Below are 20,210 nucleotides of genomic sequence, written 5' to 3'. Positions count from 1 at the left end.
AATTCGTTCTAATCAGCGACCTTTTCCTCAGATACCTGACAGTTCACTCTTGAGTGCTCACTCGGTTTTCTCCAATGTTTCCCCCAAAGAGCAGCAGAGCCATTAGCATAAAGGTCGCGAGCAACAGCCCCATCTGCATGAATTATTTTATAATGCTTATCCAAATGCATCCATTTTTCACAACGTTGCATGTCGTGTATCATCTCCAGCTGCTTTACTAGCTCAGGAGCATAGATATAGGGGATTAATGAATTCAATGACAGTATTTGAAAATACTAGGCTGTTACTAATATGAATCTTACACTGTGATCATACAAGGTAAAAAAAAATGAGTCAAATCTATAATTTATAGTGTCTTTGCGTTTGAATTTGAGTCTTGAGATTTTTTTTTTTTTAAGATTTTATTTATTTATTTGACAGACAGAGATCACAAGCAGGCAGAGAGGCAGAGAGAGAGAGAGAAGGAAGCAGGCTCCCCGCTGAGCAGAGAGCCCGATGCGGGGCTCGATCCCAGGATCCTGGGATCATGACCTGAGCCGAAGGCAGCGGCTTAACCCACTGAGCCACCCAGGAGCCCCTGAGTCTTGAGATCTTAAGGAAACACGGGGCAGTAATTCATGGTCTCATTTTGAAATTGCTCTAAGCAAATTATCCGGCTGACAAGATCATTGTTTTATATTTCTGGTTCTTGACATGGAGTCCCCTTACACGCCTGCTAGAGCTGCATGACAAAGATCACAAGTCCCACAGATTGGCAGGGTTAAACAACACAACTTATTTTCCACTGATTTCTGGAGGTTGAAGTCCAAGGTCAAGGTGTTAGCAAAGTCCTGTTTTGCTGGGGCCCCTCCCTTTGGTATGCAGATGGCCATCTTCCTGATGTGTCCCCACATGGGGATGCACCTGTCTGTGTCCTAATTTCCTCTTCTTGGAGCCCGTAGGACACCAGTCATATGGATAAGGGACCACCCATAGGACCTTACTTTGTGTCAATTACTTAAGGACCCTAACTCCAAATATACTCATATTCTGAGGTGTTAGGAATTAAGACTTCAACATGAATTCTGAGGGGACACATTTTAACCTGTAATACTCCCTATCTTATTAGAAGGCTTACTTTCATAACAAATGGGAGATTGTTGTACTTGACCATCTCTATCAAGATGCAAAATTGAATCTCCTTAAAACAATTCAGTCCATATTAGTAAACAAAGTGAAAACTGAAAATTAGAAAAATATTAGCTATTTGTCCCCAAAGTTAAAAATATGGCTAATTTTCAGCCAGTAATAACTGAATAATGAACAATAGAGTTCACATTATGTAGAGCTAACATTACATACAGCCAGTAGTGGTTTAAGGGTCTTATTTTTGTTTTTAAGCTTTCTTGCTTTTATTGCTCTTTTGGGGGTACCTGGGTGACTCGGTGGGTTAAGCATCCAACTCTTGATCTTAGCTTCTCAGCTCAGGTCTTGATCTTGGAGTTGTGAGTTCAGGCCCTGTGTTGGGCTCCACATTGAGCTTGGAGCCTACCAAAATATTAATTAATTAATTAATTAATTAATTAAAAGATAAGTTTAAGTCCTCTTGTTTTGAAGATTGCACTGAAATAGGCATTTTTGTCATCAGATTATTCTCTTGTTTGCTTCCTGAGCTTTTGGAAATGAGAGTCCCAAGCCTAATAGAGAAGTCAGATCCATTCTGGGCCTGACACCACTTACACATTAGTTATCTGTCTAGTGAATTCTGTGGTAAGCACATGTCCATAAATCATAGCTTCATCTTTGTCTTGATTAAGAACTGTCGCTTCATACACCCCTTATCAGTCCCCCTGACCTTTCAGGAACTCATAAGCTGTAGTGATACTGATGCACTCTTACAGGGATTGCATCTTACCCCTTCCATACTTTTGTTTTTAAGATTTTATTAATTTGTTTGACAAACAGAGATCACAAGTAGGCAGAGAGGCAGGCAGAGAGAGAGAGAGAGAGGAGGAAGCAGGCTCCCTGCTGAGCAGAGAGCCTGATGGAGGGCTCTATTCCAGGACCCTGAGATCGGGACCTGAGCCGAAGGCAGAGGCTTTAACTCACTGAGCCACCCAGGCGCCCCGCCCCTTCCATACTTTTAAAACAGAAATAACCAGCACTTGATTGAGAAGAAGAGGATCTAAATTCTGGCCCAAGAACTTTGACACTTATTAACCTTTCTGGGCTTTGCTTTCCTTGCTGAAAAATTCAAAATAATGTTGTATGTCCCCTCCTTCTCTAATGTCCTGGGACCGTTTAGAATTTTAATTCAGAGAACATGATAATACAGGTGCCTGGGTGGCTCAGCTGATTAAGCTACTGCCTTCAGCTCAGGTCATGATTTCAGAGTCTCAAGATTGGCTCCCTGCTCCGTGAGGAATCTGCTTTTCCCTCTGACCCTCTCCCATATCATGTTCTCTCTCTCTCTCTCTCTCTCAAATAAATAAAATCTTTAAAAAAAAAAAAAAGAAAACATAATGATGATAGACCATTGACAGTTATAGGTGGCCCTTCCAATGGGGTCTCTCATATTTTCTCTATGGACTTGTCTTGTTAGTTTCAGAAAATGAACTGAATTAGGAAAGTGAAGGTGGTCTGTATTTTCCTATTTGTACATCAAGCTGCACACCTGTACTACTCTTTCCTTGTTAGCTTAATTGTGTTTTTTTTTTTTTTTTTCGTTGTTGTTCATGTTAGCTGTGACTGTTGATTGGATGGTAAAATATCAGTCATGTCACCCACAACTTTTCTGTCTGGGAGGTCCCCAGGATCATATGATTTTTCAGAAAAGTGATACTTTTCTCAGAAACTACACTCCACCCAAGAGTAGGGACTAGCTTGAGCCCTCGTTAGAATGAAAATTCTACAGAGCAGACAAAGAACTGGAAGGAACCTTCTCTAATGGTTATGATTGCTTTGTGGCAACCCATAAGTTTCAGCAATGATCTGACAATGATTGAATTCTCTCTCACAGGACATCTGTCACTTGCTCGTGGATAGACTGTCAGCAGGCAAAGCCAGGTGGGGAGATGAGGAGTGTGGGGCCAGATTTAGTCCCAGGGCTTTCTTCCCTAGCTAGCTAATTGTGAGCTATTAACCTTTAGAGACCTGGGTTATCTTACCTGCAACAGGAAGCAGTTAGACTAGTACACGGGTGTGGTGTGGAGGGGACCCCTTTATTCAAGGGAACTCATACGGCAGGTTTCAAATGTGTAAGGCCATCCGGTGAAGCTAGTCATGCTATGGGTGAAGTGGACAGTTCATGAAGTTCATGAGGATGAACTTAACGCCTGTTTGGGGGAACAGGTGTCCACCTGGCTGCCTCGGGCAGCACCAAGGACAGCTCCGTGCATCTCCAGCCTGTCCAGTACCACAGCTGTAGCCTCGGGGGCCTCCTGGACGCGTCAAATGTGGCTGGTCTGAAATAAAGCTGGATTTTTAAGTCTTAGCCTAAAATGAGGCAAAACATCTCCATATTATATTAATTACATGCGATAATTTTACATCTTATAATATTTTGGATACAGTGGGTGAAATAAAAATTGATAATAAAAAGTAATTCACCCATTTCCCTGTTTGTTTTTCCTTTTTAAATGTAGACACTAGAAAAATTTAGAATTACGTGGATTGTAATACATTTCTCTTGGATGGTGTTGGCAGACAACCTCTCTCAGTCCCCACCTGTAGGCATATGTGCTCTCGAAGGTTTCGTGGATTTTAATCATTGTTGCTGCTTCCCCAGGGGCCATGAGCAAGTTATCTTGGTCCCAGGAAACATGGTAGGAATTTGTCCTGGAAGCTCTTGTTACCACCACACTTTATTCTAAAAATACTTTTCACTGAAGCCAAAATACTTGCTTTTTTACTACTGAAAAACACATTTATCTTTGTTCATTTTTGTTCTCATTTCATTTACTCTTCCCGTGAAGTGCTCAATACCTCACCTGCTGTAGAACATTTTCCTGTAGGGTGGAGGTTTGTTGGGGGGGGGCAAGATTTGGGGTTTCATGGATTATTTCTTGGGTCTGTCCTTCTCTGGGGGAATTTCCTTATGTCCTTCTCCAGTAATGCTCCAGTCTTCTGAGAAGTTTTTCATAAATATTTTCCCGCAGCGGTCCCTCATTCATTTCGAAATTAAATAGATGACTCCTTCATGTGAAGATGTTCCACATTTGAAACCATTTTCTTAACAACCTTCGCTTTTTCCTTTGGTCATTTTCCTAAGGCTCGGAGTATTGAGGTTGAAAGGAGTATCTCCGTGATCACAATCCTCCAGTTTTACGTCTTGTGTTTTCTACCTGCCGTCAGAGTCACTTCTGGTCTTCAGTGACATCATCAGTCACCCACAGAAATCAGTATCCAGAACTGTTTGGATGTGCATTCTGATGACTTGGGCCCTGGAGGGTTTTCTTACCACTGGCAGGCGTGTTAGTAAAGCCCCGTACTTGTGTGGAGTCAGGTCTGGTGACAGTGCTTGCATGTCCTCGTTTCATGCAGTAGTTGTCGCTCTGATTCCCAGAAATACCACCTTCTGAGTGTCTGTGGCGCTTCTGCTCATCTTCAGGCACTTATATGGTTTGGGCCCTTGTGCCTCACTAGACAGATGGTATACAGGCGCAGGGGCGTCAGTCATTGTGTTTGCCCTACTGTGCCCACATCCGCGTGGTCCATAAGAGATGTTAGTGTGGTCCCAGTGACCTGGGGAACACGTGCCCCCTGAAGCAGGTGCCTCCCGAAGCAGGAGCCTCCTGTGCATGTCCTTCCTGTGGGCATCCAATGGCAACTCCCATTGGATCAGAATGTTATCCCCAACTGGTTAAGTTTTATGACTTATAGCTGAGTTCATGGAATAAAAGAGAATACCTCAATCTCCTTAAAGCTTACCTCTTCCTACGCAAGACACTGCTTTCTCAACAATAGCTTTGAATTGACATTTACTTTGGAATTCCTGGTTACAGTCTTTGATCCCTGTTCATTAGATGTCTGGATCCCTTACAAGAAAGTGCACCTTATCAGAAAGACTTATCAGTTCTCAGGGCACCTGGGTGGCTCAGTGGGTTAAAGCCTCTGCCTTCGGCTCAGGTCATCATCCCAGGGTCCTGGGATCGAGCTCCACATCAGGCTCTCTGCTCAGTGGGGATCCTGCTTTTCCCTATCTCTGCCTGCCTCTCTGCCTACTTGTGATCTCTGTCTGTCAAATAAATAAATAAAATCTTAAAAGAAAAAAAAAAAAAAAACCTTATCAGTTCTACTCTCTGAAACTCAATTTTCTAATCTATGAAGTAAGAATAATCATGCATGGACACTTGACCCTTGGGTAACAGGGAGCTAAGGGCACCCACACCCTGTGCATTTGACAGCCTGCATATGACTCTTGACTTCCCACAAACCTCACTACTTAGAGCCTACCTTGGACTGGAAGTCTTGCCAATGACGACAGTCATTAACACATACTCTGTGTTAGATGTAAGATACATTGTATTCTTACAATAAAGTGGGGCAGAGGAAAGAAAATATTATTAAGAAAATCACAAGGGAGGCACCTCTGTGGCTCAGTTCGTTAAGCATCTGCCTTTGGCTCAGGTCATGATCTCAGGGTCCTGGGATCAAGCCTGGCATCAGGCTCTCTGCTCAGCAGGGAGCCTGCCTGCCCCTCCCCCTTTGCTGTTCCCCCTGCTTGTCCTCTCCCTCCCTCCTTCTCTCCACTAAATAAATAAAATCTTTAAAAAATGAACATCATAAGGAAGAGAAAATACATTTACAGTATCTTACTGTGGTTATTAAAAAAGATCCACATGTAAGTGAACCTGCTCAGATCAAACCCGTGCTTATTAAGGGTGAGGTGTGCTCGCTACATCTTAACTAGCTTGCTGGGATGATCAGATGAAATGTGGGTGTAATAAGGTTGCCAGATTTAACAAATAAAACACAGGATATCCAATTAAATTTCCATTTCAGATAAATACAAATACTACTGAGTAGGAAATATGACTTCCAAAATAATTATTCATGGTTTATCTAAAATTTAAATTTAAGTGGGCAGCCTTTATTTAATCTGGTAACTTCCTTTGATATAAACATACTATTTGTCCTGCTGAAATGAGGCCAGTGTAAGTTACTCAGTACAATAGAGAATGGAATTTCCATGTGATTATGGCTATTCATGTCTTTCAAGTAATAATAGCCATACCATCAGCTTGGATTGATCTTAAAGATCTCACAGTAGCTCTGTCTCTCCCACGATGTACCTGGCTTTCAATCAGGGAGACAAGCTACCAAAATGACTCTCAAATTTGTGTCTACGACAGACTTCGTAGTTGGCACTTTTTAAAAAAAGCAACTGTTATGAGCGTTTGCGCCAAAGCAGGGCCATTCCTGCATCTGTGTTAGCTCCTCGGGGACCTGAGCCACAGTTGACAGAAAGTGCCAAGTTCTTGTTTTCTTGTGAATCATCAGAATTTTAAAGAACAGTTGAGAAAGTTCTAAGCACTTCTTGTGTTAAAAACAAATAAGAAAATGAAACAAGCAAAGAATCCCCCCAAAACAAATGGAAACTAATCTTGAAAAGTCCCTGAGCGGACAAAGCTAGGTTCGTCATACAAACAAAACATAATCTGCTTCTTCTGCGAGGCTAACTTGACCTGGGTCGTTTCTTGCTTATGCCTCTGAAAATCGTAAGAAAAACTTGAGCTGTGTGCCAAGGTAGATATGAGGCAACCCTTAACCAATTGCCCATTATTTAAGAAAATTCTAGTATTATAACCGGTCACCGTGAAGAATAAAGTCTCTGACTTTGTAAAACAGAAACCCCGAGCCGTCTTCCGTGCGATGGTCCAAGTGCTCTGGGCTCCTGCTGCCCTTCGCCGTGTGCACAGTCAACGTTTTCGGATTGTTACCTCGAAGAGTCATTGCTTTTGCTTCTATTATTTCTGAACTTTTGATACTGGCATATTTTTTTTATCCCACCCAGCAAGTCACTTTGAGTAGAGTATTGAATTTTTGGTTTTGGGGAGGTACATATGCTTTTATTTTTAATGGCAAATTTTCAGAGTTAGTATTTTATCAAATGAAACCAATTAAAATGATTTTCTCTGTTCCTGGTTCGTGTATGACACTTCCGCTGACATCTCTGCGTCCTGGGGAAATAATGTTTCTTGTTTCGCCTTCACGCTGACTGAATATTAACCGGGACTTTTTCTAGCCAACGCACAGATAATAATGACGTTCCCGTTCCTTCTTTCCACACTTTTGTCCGCACTTGTCGGTGAGGTTCTCACCCAGCATGTTTATTACTCTCCACAGGCCGTAGCAGCGGCCACTCTGCCTACATCAGAGCACGGGAGTGACCTAGTGTCTGCCCCTCATGGTGCTTTGGTCCAGCACAGAAGCCACAAAACAAGTAAACGAGTAATTAAACTCTGATACATGTTATAGGGGGGAAGCAACAACAACAAATTAAGTGCTCTCTGGGAGCGACCAGGGTGCCACTGTTTTTTGAACAAAATCGATGTTTGCCCGTCATCGGTTTTATGGGCTGGGCCAGCCTCTGCCGCAGAAAGAGACAAATGCCTCTTCCAGATGCTTGTTCCAGAGCAAGAGCTTCCACGGTGTGTCAAGTGACGAGGAGAGAATATTCCACTGGAACTTGAGGGAGCATGGAAGGTCGGTTGGCCACCTACCGGGCTAGTGGCAGCTGCTGGGAGTTCTAGAGTCTCTGCTGAAAATGCTTAAAAGAGTGATGTCACCTCAGTGTCCTGGGATTCGGGAATGTTGCTCCTTCAACCCGTCCCTTCTCTTTTCTGAAACACAGGATGACCTAAGCTTTCTTTTTCTTTGTTTTGATGTTCTCCAAGGAGAGATAGATCCCTCAGAATTCCAGGAGTAGTTTGCAGTTCAAAATGCATCTGTGTGTAGCAAAATGATGTGACAGGGAGAAGTGTCAGCTGTCAGTGTGCTACAGGGTACTCATATCTCCGGGGATAAATGTGGCAGATCAATATGCGGCAGGCCTTAAACGTACACAGTGTTCCATGACTCAATTTAAAAAAATTTTTTTTTGGACTACAACTATGATACTCAGTCACTCATTTGAAAAATGAAAAGAAGCCTGGGTGGCTCAGTCAGCCAAACATCTGCCTGTGGCTCAGGTCAGGATCTCGGGAGTCACGCTGGGCTCCCTGATAGCGGGGAGCCTGCTTCTCCCTCTCCCTCTGCCCCTCCCCACTCCCTGCTTATGCTCTCTCTCTCTCAAATAAATCAAATCTTTAAAAAAATTTTTTTTTAATGTAAAGAAAAGTAAGTGGCCCTGGAGAGAAAAAGAACAAGACCTAACTGTGCCCCCAAGAGAGGGCAGAGAGCAGGAGTAAGAGACAAACAGTGAACGAACGCCCTGACCTGGGCTTCACAGACACCCTGGGAGGAAGCATCTACCTGAGGGTGTGCAGAGGGGCACAGGGAAGCCCCCATAGCTGTCAGAGCAAGGACACAAGGACAGCAGTCTGAGGAAGGTGGCCGGGTGGCCCCTCTGGGCAGAGAGCCTGTATGTGCAAGGCTGGGGCCTCTCGGGCTCGTGGAGCTGTGGGTGCCCTTGTGCCCAGCACGCGGAGAGATGGAGGTGGCAGGGAGCTCTCAGGAGACTTGGGACCATGGTAGCATCTCACGTACAAGGTCTGTGCGTGGTGACTTGCGGGTCCTGACGCTCACTTCAGACACAGGGGAGTAGAGCGAGTCTTCTGGAAGCATCCAGCTGAGGAAGGTGCGCTCCGCCAAGGCAGCAGGGTGTGATCAGAATGAGAACAAAGCAGGGACCCGGGAAAGAAAAACTTCACTGAAACAGAGGTTCCTGCAAGGTCAACTCAGGTCCACGTGGGCTCGTCCCGGCACCAAAGGCAGGGGGAACTTCAAGAAGCTCCTTGCTTAACAAGACTCTGGATAGAGTGGGGGAGTCCCAGCAGAGGCACAGACGGTGGACAAGCCCATGGATCACACTAAGTTCTGTTGTCTGAGGTCTCAGCCCCACGGTTGGGTTTGATCCCATCTGCTAGAAAGCGATACACCACGTGCAGAAGTATGCATTGAAATGTTTTGACCAGGGGCACCTGGGTGGCTCAGTGGGTTAAACTGAGGTCAGGTCATGATCCCAGGGTTCTGAGATCAAGCCCCGTGTCAGGTTCCCTGCTCATCAGGAAGTCTGTTTCTCCCTCTTCCTCTGCCTGCCACTCCCCCTGCTTCTGCTCTCTCCCCTTGTCAAATAAATAAATGAAATCTAAAAAAAAAAAAAAAAAATGAAATGTTTTGACAAGTGATGGCTAATCCTTTAAATCAAGTCCTTAAACATCTCTTAAAATTTGTTTTTCCCTGTGGTTGTCTAATAATTTGAGGTGCTTGTAAGCATGTCGACAGTTGAACTGTTATTCATTTGGGTGGGCCTCTCAGACTAGCAGTCCGTCAGCAGTAAATAACAAACATCGATAAACAATATAAATAATAAACTTCAAGGTCTTTATTCAACTGTTGAAGAGCACTTTGTTCTGGAATCCACATTTCCCATGACTCTTGTGCGTCAGTAGTCCAAAGATGACGACTTTCCTACTGGACTCCGTCTGCCCTGTCCCCACGCTGTCCCCACACTCATCCTGGCATCGCTCTAAAATGTCCTTGTTTCGGGACGCCTGGGTGGCTCAGTGGGTTAAGCAGCTGCCTTTGGCTCAGGTCATGATCCCAGGGTCCTGGGATCGAGTCCCACATCAGGCTCCTTGCTTGGCAGGGAGCCTGCTTCTCCCTCTGCTTCTGCCTGCCTCTCTGTCTGCCTGTGCTCGCGCACTCTCTCCCCCTCTGTCTCTGACAAATAAATAAAATCTTTAAAAAAAAAAAATTTTAAATGTCCTTGTTTCATTGCAAGGGTCTCTCACTTAAGGGCTCCTATGAGCCTCTCTGCCCACAGGGTGGTGGCAGTCCCTGGTTCCCGGTCCTGTCCCCTGGCTCTGACGATGTCTTCTGTTGTCACAGAGACATCTTGAAAGGGCCTCCCAAAGAGTGGCCGGGGCCTCTGTGCTGGCACTTCCGTCCGCTGGGGCAGACCTCCTCTCAGGGTGTTGCAGTTGTGACATCCACCCTGAAGTCACCTTCCCTGAAGCTCCTATCTTGTCCCCGTCATGGCTTGATGCTATGCCCACTTGTGGATGCTTGGCTCTTTGAGCAGAGGGGGACCCCCGAATCACTGAAGTTGAATTTCCCACTAGCTGGGAGCTGTGGTCACCAAGTCCAAATTCAGTTGACTTTTGTAGTGAAGACATGCACATTTTCTTGCACACTTCAATCTGTGAGATGTTCATTTGTTAGAATGTCTGCTGCCTGCTGTATAGGCGGCCTCTCTGTCTGTCTGTCTGTCTCTCTCTCCCTCTCTCTCTCTCTCTCTCTCTCTCACACACACACACACACACACACACACTTTCCTCCAAGACAGCCCCTACATTTCTTGTCTTCCCAGTATATAGCGTCATTCCGTTTATGTCTGAACTATCTCAAAACTAAGACAGTTACCCAGGCAGCTGGAGAGAAAATTAGACAATGCTTTACTAATACCGCACACATTATGATGAAGTCGATTCATAATCAATAAGGATTCCCCTGGAGATGTGCTTCCGGTATACTTTGTGAAATAAATTCAGGATAATATACGTCTCCACATGTATTTTTCTCTTGAAATGAAGCATTCTAAGTCTCTGAGGACTTCCATTGGGCGTGGAAAACTGAAACATATTCCTGTCCAAAGTCTTCTTGAGATGTATGGATTGATAGGAAGCCTTGAAGCCAAAGGTTCTTGATTTAATTCTGGTTTTGGAATAACTCCCTGGCCTCATTCTCTGTATGTACGAGATGAGAATTATAATGGTTTGAAAAATCAGGATTCTGCTGGGTTGATTAGAGGAGCCTGATGATGGCTTCAGGAGGTGCTCCTAGTGGGTTGGTGTCTTGCCCTGGGCTTATAGGCCGACAGCAAGGGCCTCACCCTAGTGCACGGACAACATTAGTGTGTGCTTTGGGTCTGTGTCTCTGACACATGGCATTGGCCATGCTGTGCCTCTCCCTGGCTGAAAGGACACTTCTCCGTGCTCTTCACAGCCAGTCCAGGGAGATGCCTGGTTCAGAGGCCATACTCAGAGCCATGCTTTTATGAGTAGGTGAGCACGAACACACAGTGAGCAGAAAACCTGGGCAGGGAAGAGACCAGGCTGGGAACAGAAGTTCCCTTGTACGGGAGAGAAGAATTTGGGACTTTGAGACAGAGAAGGGCATCCCAAAGAACACACATTCAAGAGAAAGAGGAAAGGGGCTTTCTAGACAGAGGAGGAAGAGAGACAACAAAGGATGAACTTATAAAGCAAGAAGGAAAAGATGTGTTCCTTGCTGTCCTGCATATCTGTGATTGCCCATCCCATCATGTGGTGTCTGTCCTGGCTGGGTGACAAGGTCAGCACCTCTCTCTGATGCTAGGAATCCAGGATAATCTCCTGTAGAGTCCTCTAATGGGATGGAGCTGTAGGTGGCTACTTGGAGCCTCAGGAAGCTTTCCTGAGCCCCAGGTGTCTGCACTTGGAACTGGGTGAGGCATATGGTGGCTGAGAGGTTCTTGTCACCAGCTGCTTGCTAGCCTTGTACCCGCTGCTGGCACCTGCCCCACCTCCAGCACTGACCACTGAACAGGCCTGGGGTGGGATACGGGTGTTGGCATTTGTAAAAGCCCCTCAGATGATCCTGTGTGCAGCCAGGCTGGAGGAGCACAGCTGCTTAGGGGAGGAGTGACTGGTGAGACCTGCTCACCTTGTTTTGCTTTTTTCCTTCCTCATTGCCCTCCCAGATTACGGCACCATTAAAAAAGTGCGGGCGCCCCTGGCCCCGGCTGCTGGCAGCTGTTTGCTGGAAGAGATCGAGCTCTTTCCTGAGCAGCGGGGACAGCCCATCCGGAGCCTGCAGATCCTTCACAGCCAGAGCGTCCTGTTCGTGGGCCTGCAGGAGCACGTGGCCAAGGTCCCGCTGAAGAGATGCCCGTTCTACCGCACGCGCAGGTAGGGCATCCCCGGCAGTTTATGGCTTCAGAACCTGAACATTCTTGTGAGCCCTGCATCCCAGGGTGTAGAAATGTCGATGCAAACTCATTTACTGGGCTAGGAATAACCCGCCAGTATCTGCAAAGGAGGGGCCATGTTACAACATATGTAAATAGTTGTCAGGGTTAAAATAAACTCTTCTGTGCGTGATAACACTTAGCAATAATGCTCATACTTGGTGTTCCTGCATTAATCTACAAGTTTATTTTTATAGAAATTTATGTAATATACGCAGGATCGCCTCCCTGGGGCAGTTCTCATGGTACTGTCCTCAGCACCAGCTCTCTTGGGACACTGCCTCTCTCCTGAGGCACCTTCCCTTACCCCTACTCAATTCTCATTGGCCATGGGGTGTCCACTGTGGACTGTAGTGGCCTTCAAAGCTCAGTTTGGGTAAGTGCAGGCCCAGGTGGTCCGGAAATGACAAGTACTAAGTACACTATACACCTGACCAGCACTTGAATGTTGGAATATTGCATGAGGGCTCTGACCCCCAAGAAAAGATTGCCCTTGGGGAAATAATCATCTAATATGGTCGCAGAGGTCAGTGATCTCAGTAACTCCACCCCCCAGTGCAGTCTGTAAGGGCAGAATAGGTATGGAAATGGACTGTTCGGGTATATCACTCACAGATACCACTCACACAGGTCATACTTTCTCAAACAAGGTTCCCCATAGCCTGGGCTTTGGGACTCACAGACTGGCAGTCACATGACAGACTGCACATGCTATTTCTTGACCTGGTCGGTAAAGTATTTTAGACCTCACTTTTTCATGTAATGTGAAAATTGCTATAGAATCAAATGGGATAATGCATATGGTCTAAAATTTAAAGCACTCTGCAAAGTGGGCGTTCTCTTGTAGAAGTGAGGTTTTTGTGTATAATAGAAACCATTACAATATTCCTTTCTAGATGGTTCTAGGCAATGAAATATATGGTGCCTCCTTTGGTATCAGCGTGTTGAGGGATATTGTAAGGGACTATCTCCCTAACGATGATGGTTAGCGGTAATGCCGGGGAACAATAATAACAGAGTGATAAGTACTAGCAACTATCTTTTATATAACACCTTTTTCTTAAAGTTAACCGTTGGGTGCTTGAAATTTTTTCTGGTTTGGGTTCCCTACTGACCTGGTGCAGGAATGATTCTGCCCAGTTGCTGATGGTCAGTGGGTGACAAGGAGACTTGGGATCTTGCCAGCAAGCTTGTCGAAAGTTGGAATGCCCCTGGAAAGGCCCCAGTCTTCCAACCACAGCCCAGCGAGCTCTGACTTGTCATGGACTTTGGGTGGGGGGTGCGGCGTGACACCAAATAACATGCAGGAAGACACAGGCCTGTGCTGTATGTGCAGTGGGTCTGGGGCCAGAATGAAAGTTCATGGCTTGCACGCTAAGGCAGCTTATCCTTTCCATGGTACTTCGCCTTGTTGAGTCAGGATTACAATAACCCAGGTCCTTGTGACCGCAACCTGAGAAGCTAACTCCTGCGTCAGGTCTGGGAACCGAGCTGTCACGGCGCCCACCTCATCTCCTGCACTGCCGCATGTGGAGTCCAGTCGGGAAACCACAGGAGCTGGCCACCACCAGGCACAGCAGCCGGGGAACCATTCAAGTTCACCTTTCTCCTACAAGGAGAATAAGGCCACTTGTCTGTCTTCGTCATGTTTTGGGGAGGAGAAGATTAACAGTTATATCCAGAGCTGAATCTCCCTGCTGTTTTCTTGTCTACCCACTTGGAGAAGAGCCTCGGGAAATTAGAACTTTATTGTAAATGGAGAGACTGTGGAGTTCTGTGTCCCCACACTCAGAAAGGGCTAGATTGTGTTTGACCCTCAAATATTCCATTTGAGAAAAGAAAAATGCGAAGACTCAAACCCGAGCATTTTTGTGGATTCTTTCCATTATGTTTCTTTGCCATGCTTTTCTAATAGAAAGACAAGACTACCTCCCCCATTAACACTAGCTGGAGAAAAGTATCTATTTTTCAGAAACTAATATCTATATGACCAGATTTTTTTTTGATGTGTTATGGGGAAAAAAAATTTTTTTTTTTACAAAAGCAATTTTAATTTTCTAAAAATGTGACTAAAGAAGTACACTGAATAGGAATAGGGGAGCAATTAACAACTGAGCAATAATTTCTTTGTTCAATATATATTCCATAGTAGAGTATAAGTAATTTCATTCCTTATTAGAAAAATCGATTTTATAAATGAGTTTTATAATGCTTAACAAGAAAAACTGAACTTAACTAAAGTACCTGTCTCCCTCCAAATCATATTCACATTTTAGAAAAAAATTTTTTTCAGTATTCATTTTTGAAAGGCCATGCACAATTTGATGTCTCTTAAGATGTTTATAAATGATAATAATTGATAGAGTCCTGTGAGTTTCTTTTACACATCTGGCCCTGTGCTAGCTCTTCCTGTCATTTCCTGTCACCACTCTACCCTGAGGCTCAAGTCACCTGTCGTCTCCATTTTTAGATGAGGAGATGGGGGCTCAGATGTTTGGATCCTGCCAAACGTACCAAAAAGGTCACATACCTCGTTCAATATGAAACCCAGGTTCAGGGCTGGAGCTCTGACCCCAAGGTCCAGGCATTGTCTTATAGTTCACTGTGCTGCCCCTGGGACAATGAGGACATCAGTCCAGCGGTCAGGTGTCAGCAGAGACTAGCTGCTGGACAGGCCTAGAACAGAAACTGGAATTCTGAGCACCACATGCCAGGCCACATTTCATTCAGCCCATCCGACCATGAACCCAAACTGGGGCTTGGTCTCTCCCGGTCTGCGCAGCCTCCAGCAGGGTGCCCAGCTCAAGACAGGGCAGTAAACATTTATCAGATTTACAAATGGGTAGTACCTTTCCCCTCTCTGCTATTTTGCTTCATAATCTATAAAGTTAACCTAAATTCTCATGCAACAGTTAAATTGTTAAAGGGAGTTAAACTCCCTTTGCAGAAGAGTGTAGTGATATAAAGCAATAGCTAAAGGATCAAATGCCCCTGGGATTTAAGTGTTTGTTGTTTCATTTTTGCTTAGTTTTAAGAAGTAATTGAGGAGAGAAGAAAGCTGGAATCCAGGAGCATCCTTGTCCACATATAAAATAGAAGAGAAGTTTTGCTTTATAAAACTGGAGGGAAAGATGGAACCATTAAGAAAGAGATTGGCTCCATTTGTGAATGGGTGTCTAGCCCTTCTTAATTCATTTAGCTTGTAATAGTATCATTTAGTTAAAGAAATTAACACTCATTAAGAAGATTAGTATGGCAGTTAGGTTACTGCAGAACATGTCTTGCTTGAAAGAGCAAAGTTTGAAAACGTGGAGCTATATGTCAGCACCTTTATTAATTAAATATCGTCTACAGACAGTGTCTGTCTTGCAGGAGAAATGCGATGTATAGAGAGAAATTGCAGGATCCCCTAAGGTCTTCCAGCTTCCAGCAAGACAACTTTAGCCATTCAGTAATGAGTCACATAAACACTCGGAAGGAATTTTGACATATACTCAATTTACAAAGTAAATATTCTCCCTTCAAAATGAATTTGATATTTTCCAAATCTCAATGTCTTGAGTTTTTGTTTGCATTGACTTTGGATTAGCTTCTAAAGACTGTGATTTTCCTTTGTTAATTCATTCATAATATATTTATTGACCTTAATACGTGCCAAGCACCAAGTGAGCCCCCGAGTGTAGGATGACGAATGAGGCACCCTTGACCCTGTCTCCATGGGGCTCAGAGTCTAATGAGTAATTCTGGCATAAATAAAATCTCCTGAATATCTATTGTGGATTTGAGCCAGAGGACCTTAGAATTACCTTAGACGTTATCCCAAAATCAATTCATCATTAAAATCTGATCCTATACTGTACCAGGACCTAATCTTCAGGCCTGACATCCTGTTCCAATTATTTTTAAGCTATATTTGAATCACAGCCCGTGTTCCAATCTTAAATTTCTAATAGTAAGAGAATTAATCACTAGTTATCATGTATTTATTGGATGGAGTATTCACTCTGTGGATTTTTCTGAAACCAAAAAATGATGACTATGAAGATATACACATTATGTGATAATAACTGAAAAGAGCAAAAAAGCAAAACAGTAGTACATATATGCCATCATTATAACTTTAAAAAAAAAAGGAGGAAAAGACAAAGTACATTCACCAACATCTAGTTAACACACTGTAAGAGGGGCTTGGCTGAAATGCTATTTTTTTATTGGAATCACAAGTTAATACCTCCAGGTCCTGGGTAGGTCAGAAAATGAACAGTTAAAATGTGGTAGATAGATATGAGCATACATAAGCTTAACTAGTGATTTATGAAGCATAAGTCATACTACTGTTTTTTCTGTAATAGGGAGAGACACAGATTTTGTGGGGTCTGAAGCTTATACAGTTTGGGAAGGGGTCTTGCTAAGGAAAAGAATATCACAATTATGGATGCAAAATGTCAACCAGTCTTAGCTCCTTAACAAATGTGAAGTAAAGAAGGTTAAGCTTCCTTAGCTTCATGGCAGATCCATCTTTGGCAATGATATAAACACATATTTGATTCAGGTTCACAATAAAAGCAAAGAACATTTGTGAACACCATCTTGTAGAGATGTCATGAGCTGCTTCTACAACAATGGGATTATGAGTATATTTTTTTTCTTTTTCTTGATCAAATCTTTTTTAAAGATGTACTTATTTGAGAGAGAGAGCAAGAGAGGAAGCAGGAGGAGGGACAGTGGGAGACAATCTTTGGGCAGACTCCCTGCCCAGTGCGGAGCCTGATGCAGGGCTTGATCCCACCACCCCGAGATCCTGACCTGAGCCGAAACCAAGAGTCAGACACTTAACTGACTGAGTCAGTCAGGCGCCCCTCTTGGTCACATACTTTAATGTAATCATATCATTGTTTCCATGGAGAACACAGTTTCTAAGAACAAGCAAGATCACTAAAAATATTTCATAGGTCAATATTTCATAGGTCAGATCTACTAGGATAGGCTCTCTGCTTTCCTTGGTGATGCGTTAGCCAGCCAACAGTTTTGGATTCAGCTTTCTGTTCAGTTTCCTCACGAGCATGTTTCTGTTTCCTAAATGGCAATGTGTGTTTTAGTCACTTGTATAAAGTCAGATAATTGTTGTCATTACCAACTTTTGTACCTCAGCTGAGTTTGAGAAACACGGCCAGAGAGTTCACAATAAGTAGATGTCCACTCCCCAGCTTCCAGCTTTTGCACTCCCCCGTTTAAAGCTGGGTAGAGAACTCTGTGGGTAAGCTTGGGCTGCAGCGGTGTTCTCGACTCCAGATCCTTGCACCTGAGTTATCCTGGTCAGTAGCACCTTGGCTTTTATACACCAAGCTTCCCTTAATCTTTTTATTTGCAGCATAATCCAATGAATTAATGATTCTTAAGGAAATAACCAACCCCATGTGTCTGCTAAAATACTTGTGTATGGAAAGATCATGAGCTTCAGATTCAGGGGGATCCTAGATAAGCTTTTACATGGTGTGTGATTATAAGCAAACCACTCAGTGTGGTACTGGGAGCACAAAGGCAAAGAGCATATAATGGGTCTGGGAGATGGAAAGAATTCAGTCGACGATGGTTCCTGCCCTTCCTTCTTTCCTAGGCTAGTCTGCTCATGGAGGTCCTGCTGAGTTGGCATGGCTAGTGAATGCTATTTCTTCATGCCTTTCATACTCGTTGAAGGGTTAGCTTCAACTTTTCTCTCTGTCCCAAGTAGAATTAAAAATCAGACCTAAGAAAAGAAGGGAGGGAGGGAGGGAGGAAGGAAGGGAAGAAAAGGAAGAAAGGGAGAAGGGGGGAGAGAGAAGAGGCAAGAGAGGAGAGAAAAGGAAAAAAAAGTCAAATAGCTCTTGTATATGTGCTTTGCCTTCTTTGTTGAGGTATACTACCCATTGCCTCTGGCCAATCCACCTGGACCTGTCAAGATTTGCTTTTTGCCTTTAAACCACTTCACTTTGAGAGGTACAAGGCTAGTCAGGCCAGACTCTGCTCCTGGTACTACATTATGTCCTTGGCTTTGGTCTGTCTGGCAGTTTGTGAGGCTCTACCCTGTCTTAGCTTCTGTGAGCATGGCTCCATTCAGTTGGTAGGAGCCTCTGTCAGGGGATATTCATTAATTCCTTGTCCCAAGTCCCCCATTGTGTCCTATATCTATCTACCCAGAGAGGCCATGATTCAGGCAACTGATGGAGGGAGATTGGACAGGGCCAGGAGTGAGGAGAGCCAAGTGCTTACCCTCTTTGTTGCTGTCACCAGGTTGGGGAAGGCACGGGGAACCCAGAGTAGATGCCTCCCTTGCCAGAAGTGCTCTGCTGACACAGAGAGAAGTTCTTCCCTTGGACTTGGCTGTGTTCTCACGGGGGATTCTCTGGCATTGGCACTTAAGCCTCATGACTCATTCATGGGCAAACTGTTAAGTTGGGTGAATTATAAGGAGTCAGCGTAATATAAATGTTTTCTCTGGACTTACAGTCTTCTAAAGCTTTGTGTAAGAGTTTAGGTGTATTCCTTGACCCCTTGGGCATCCTTCAAGTGTAAATGACAACTTTTCGTAGTCTCCAGTGTCTTCTGATTCTGCCTATGAAACCCTCATCTACTCAGCCACAGCAGGGCTTCTCTCAAAGAAACATGAGATGGGCAAAGAGTAAGCCTGTCTTCATTTTTCTCTGATTGGCGGGGGAGGCGAGGACACTGTGGCCCTTTCATTACCTCTGTTCTGTAGAGGAGAGAACATAGAATACCAAAAGTGCAGACTTTTCCCTGAATGAAGTGACCACAGATACTTTTCTTTCCGTCTTGGGCAGTTGGACACAGTGTTTTCTGGTCCTTGTTCCCCCCGGGCGACTTCAACATCCCTGAGCTGCAAAGGGCTCATGTTGGTTCATCAATACTCCATGTGTCCTCTTTGTCCTGGTTTTGGTCCTTGAGCACAGAATTGACCACAGCTGAGCTGCCTTCCCTGGACAGCTTCATCCTGGGGGCACACCTGGCCTCTGCAGAAAGACATTATGTTTGTTAAAAGACAAATTTCATGACAATTGAGATCCACCGGGAGGGTAAGAGAAACAACTCAGGTGCCGTATGTGACAAGTGGGGAAGTGGGATTGACTGTGTCATGTCAGAAACTGAAGCTGATGGCCCAAGTTGGTGACAGTTGCTAGACTCCCAGGAGCACTCCTGTTTTGCTTATTTCAAATACTCTTTACTCTTTAACTATTTCTTTCTTAGTCTTGGTTTTCCCAAAATGCTTCATAATATGAGTATCAGTCTTGTTCAGTTTTTAAAACAGATTTTTCAGGAAAATTTGAGTGTTATATCCACCTACCAAGATTTTAATGAAAACCGCTCACTTAGCATTACTGGCAATACATATCAAATATTCTAATTGCATATTAAAAGCAAATTTAAATGTAAAAAATCACTGTATTTAATCAAAATCATGTAATGATAAGCCAATAGTGAATAGTTTTTTAATATTAAAGTTAGTGACTAATTGAAATTCTGGATCATTAATTTCATCTGCAAATCATAATATATAACATGAATTACTATGAAATGTCTTTAGCAAGTGATGCATAATAAGTATAAACAGGTATTTTTTTACCAGTAATTATATCTTTGTTTACTCGGCATGTGTCCGAAATTTTAAAATGCCATTACATTGTAGCTGTATCTCAGTTCCTCTTGGGAATTACAAATTAATTTTCTCGTAGATTTCACAACTTGATACATGCTATCCACCCCCGCCAAATTTTTCCTGCCTAAGCAAAACACCAACATTTTATTCACATCAGTATGCTTCCAAGGAATCCTAAGGAAACCTCAGCCCAGCCATGCTGCTCTGCTTCTGATCCTGGTCATGCCACAGACACGCGACTCTCTCGTTCCCTGGGGCCGTCATGACCAGGCATTCTCCTCTCACTCAGCTGAGCTCCATCCAACTCCATTCAGAAGGCAGCCTGCACACGCCATCTTCCTGGAATCCTTCTGCTCTACCTCTCAGCCCTCTCAGTCCTGTCGCACCATTGTCTGAGCTTCTTTCTCA

At 44.1% G+C, this 20,210-nt stretch overlaps 1 protein-coding gene across 7 annotated transcripts in view; it reads left to right on the top strand.

The window, feature by feature from the left end:
* Positions 1–20,210, top strand: part of SEMA5A (semaphorin 5A) — a 466,937-nt gene that overhangs the window by 351,328 nt on the left and 95,399 nt on the right. For all 7 annotated transcript variants that reach the window (XM_045082005.1, XM_045082008.1, XM_004761227.3 and 4 more), the window contains one exon: positions 11,885–12,092. In XM_045082005.1, the coding sequence (XP_044937940.1) occupies positions 11,885–12,092 (208 nt within the window). The remainder of the gene's footprint in view (positions 1–11,884; positions 12,093–20,210) is intronic.

This window comes from Mustela putorius, unplaced genomic scaffold, assembly GCF_011764305.1.
Source record: "Mustela putorius furo isolate JIRA1106 unplaced genomic scaffold, ASM1176430v1.1 tig00000589_pilon_pilon_pilon, whole genome shotgun sequence".
Lineage (NCBI taxonomy): Eukaryota > Metazoa > Chordata > Mammalia > Carnivora > Mustelidae > Mustela > Mustela putorius.
Note: the sequence above shows the minus strand (reverse complement) of the source record. Positions and strands in the feature narration are given on the sequence as shown.